The following is a 1,854-nucleotide window of genomic DNA, read 5'->3' as shown; positions in this document are numbered from 1 at the left end:
GGAAACTTGTAAAAGTTGGTTGCATGCAAAGAACTTACCCAAAGCCTTATGGGCGGAAGGTATGGCATGTGCAACTTATGTGATTAATCGGGTGCCTCTTAGTCCGATTAATATGAAGTCTCCTTATGAGTTGATGTTTGGAGTGAAGCCTAGTGTCAAGCATTTCAAGGTTTTTGGTTCAATTTGCTATGTGCATGTGTCGGATGAAAAGAGAACCAAGTTGGATGCTAAGGCGAAGAAGTGTATTTTCATTGGGTATGATGAAAGGAAGAAAGGTTGGAAGTGTGCTTAGCCCATTTCATCAGTGCGGTAAGCATTTTCAAAATACACATTATTATAAGAAAGAACAGTCTTACCACCTTGGAAATCAAGACGCATACCGGCATCACATAGAAGACTGCCAAACACTAAATTCTTAGCTATGGATGGAACATGCTTGACGTTCTGTAGAGTAACAGTCTTCCCAGACGTGAGTGTCAACACAACAGTCCCAGAACCGAGCACATTAGTAGTAGAACGACCCACCATAGCCACTTTCTCCTTTGAAGCAACATAAGAAGAAAATAGTGACTTATTGGTGCACACATGACAAGTAGCACCAGTGTCTAGCCACCAATCAGTAGAATCTGAAGTACCCTCCACATGAGAGATTACTGCTACAAAATCTGAAATCTCTTCATTTCCAGTTACAACATTAATCGACTCATTCAGTTCTTTGTTCTTTGATGGTGCCCTACAATCCTTAGCCAAGTGGCCTTACTTTCCACAATTGAAACATTGACCTTTCTTCTTAAAATCATTTTTCTGCACATTAAGGTTCTTTTTGTTCTACTTCTTCTTGGGATTGTACTTCTTCTTTTTCACATCATATTATCCCTTGTTATTTTCTGATTTTGCTTCTATCATATTGACAGTAGCCTTCTGCTTCTCAAGCAACTCAATGTGAGAACGGGTTCGGGCTTCAACTTCAATACGAATGAACCGCTTCAAATCATCAAGAGAAACTTGTTTCTTTCTTCTACGCATCTTCGTAGAGAAAGATAACCAGGAAGGAGGGAGCTTGTTTACAATAGCTCTAGCAATGAAAACATTGTTGAGCTTTATCGCTTTCTGTTCAAGCTTCAATACCAATTTTTCAAGTTCTTTCACTTGGGGCAAAACCTCTTTTCCATCTTCAAATTTCATATTTAGAAACTTGTCGATAAGATGAGTCTTGGACAAATTCTCTTCATCTTGATATTGCTGCTCCAGATTATCTCAAACTGCCTTAGCTGTTTTGTTTTGCCCATAAACATCTGCAAGATGGTCTGACAAATAGTTGAGCAAATAACTTCTACAAAAGTCATCATCACGATCCCAATCCGCCTCTTCCTTAGAGTGAGAACTTCAAAATCGGGTTTCTCCTCTTGAACAGTATAGTGGATTTTCAGAAGTTGCATTCCAAAAATCACTTTTCGACACCAAGCGTTAAAATCAGAACCATCAAAGTTCTCAAGCTTTAGACCATCAATACCCATAACTCTTGCAGTATCCATCTTATACGAATAACGTCTTAAGATTGTTGGTGCAAATAGCAAAAAATTATAAAATGAAAACTGCAATAGTATGATCTTAGAGAAAGATGGAAATACCAAACAGAGAATAGATAATCCAAAATATCTGTAGAGCTGCTGTACGTCCTCGAACGTTTCGCTTAAGACGTTATTTGGCCCTATTCCGGTGCAAGGATCTGACGACCGAACCGTCTCTAGGAACAACAACTAAGTGTTGGTGTGCACCTACCAAATACTTTGAAGGCAAAGCTTCGAGTCTCTCTAGTTAAGCAAATCGGGCTCTACAAAATACTTTGAGGCT

The 1,854-nt window shown here is 39.1% G+C and overlaps 1 protein-coding gene across 1 annotated transcript; it reads right to left on the bottom strand.

Moving 5' to 3' along the window:
- Positions 1–288: 288 nt before the first annotated feature.
- Positions 289–1,535, bottom strand: LOC143860368 (uncharacterized). Its single transcript, XM_077370955.1, has 3 exons — positions 1,353–1,535; positions 913–1,242; positions 289–741 (listed from the first exon to the last, which is right to left on the bottom strand). The coding sequence occupies exons 1-3, from the start codon at positions 1,533–1,535 to the stop codon at positions 289–291; spliced, it is 966 nt and encodes a 321-aa protein (XP_077227070.1).
- Positions 1,536–1,854: the final 319 nt, after the last annotated feature.

The sequence above is a fragment of the Tasmannia lanceolata genome, unplaced genomic scaffold (assembly GCF_043159265.1).
Source record: "Tasmannia lanceolata isolate RefF3 unplaced genomic scaffold, GAP_Taslan_0.1 ptg000037l, whole genome shotgun sequence".
In the NCBI taxonomy this organism is placed as follows: Eukaryota; Viridiplantae; Streptophyta; class Magnoliopsida; order Canellales; family Winteraceae; genus Tasmannia; species Tasmannia lanceolata.
Note: the sequence above shows the minus strand (reverse complement) of the source record. Positions and strands in the feature narration are given on the sequence as shown.

What these genes read in the sequence shown, in the direction of transcription:
- LOC143860368 (XM_077370955.1), bottom strand. Translation starts at nt 1,535, where the DNA reads ATGGATACTGCAAGAGTTATGGGTATTGATGGTCTAAAGCTTGAGAAC. An exon ending in GGAAGAGGCGGATTGGGATC is followed by an intron (nt 1,243 to 1,352) that starts GTGATGATGACT and finishes AATCTGGAGCAG; the next exon opens with CAATATCAAGATGAAGAGAA. An exon ending in TTGAGAAGCAGAAGGCTACT is followed by an intron (nt 742 to 912) that starts GTCAATATGATA and finishes CACTTGGCTAAG; the next exon opens with GATTGTAGGGCACCATCAAA.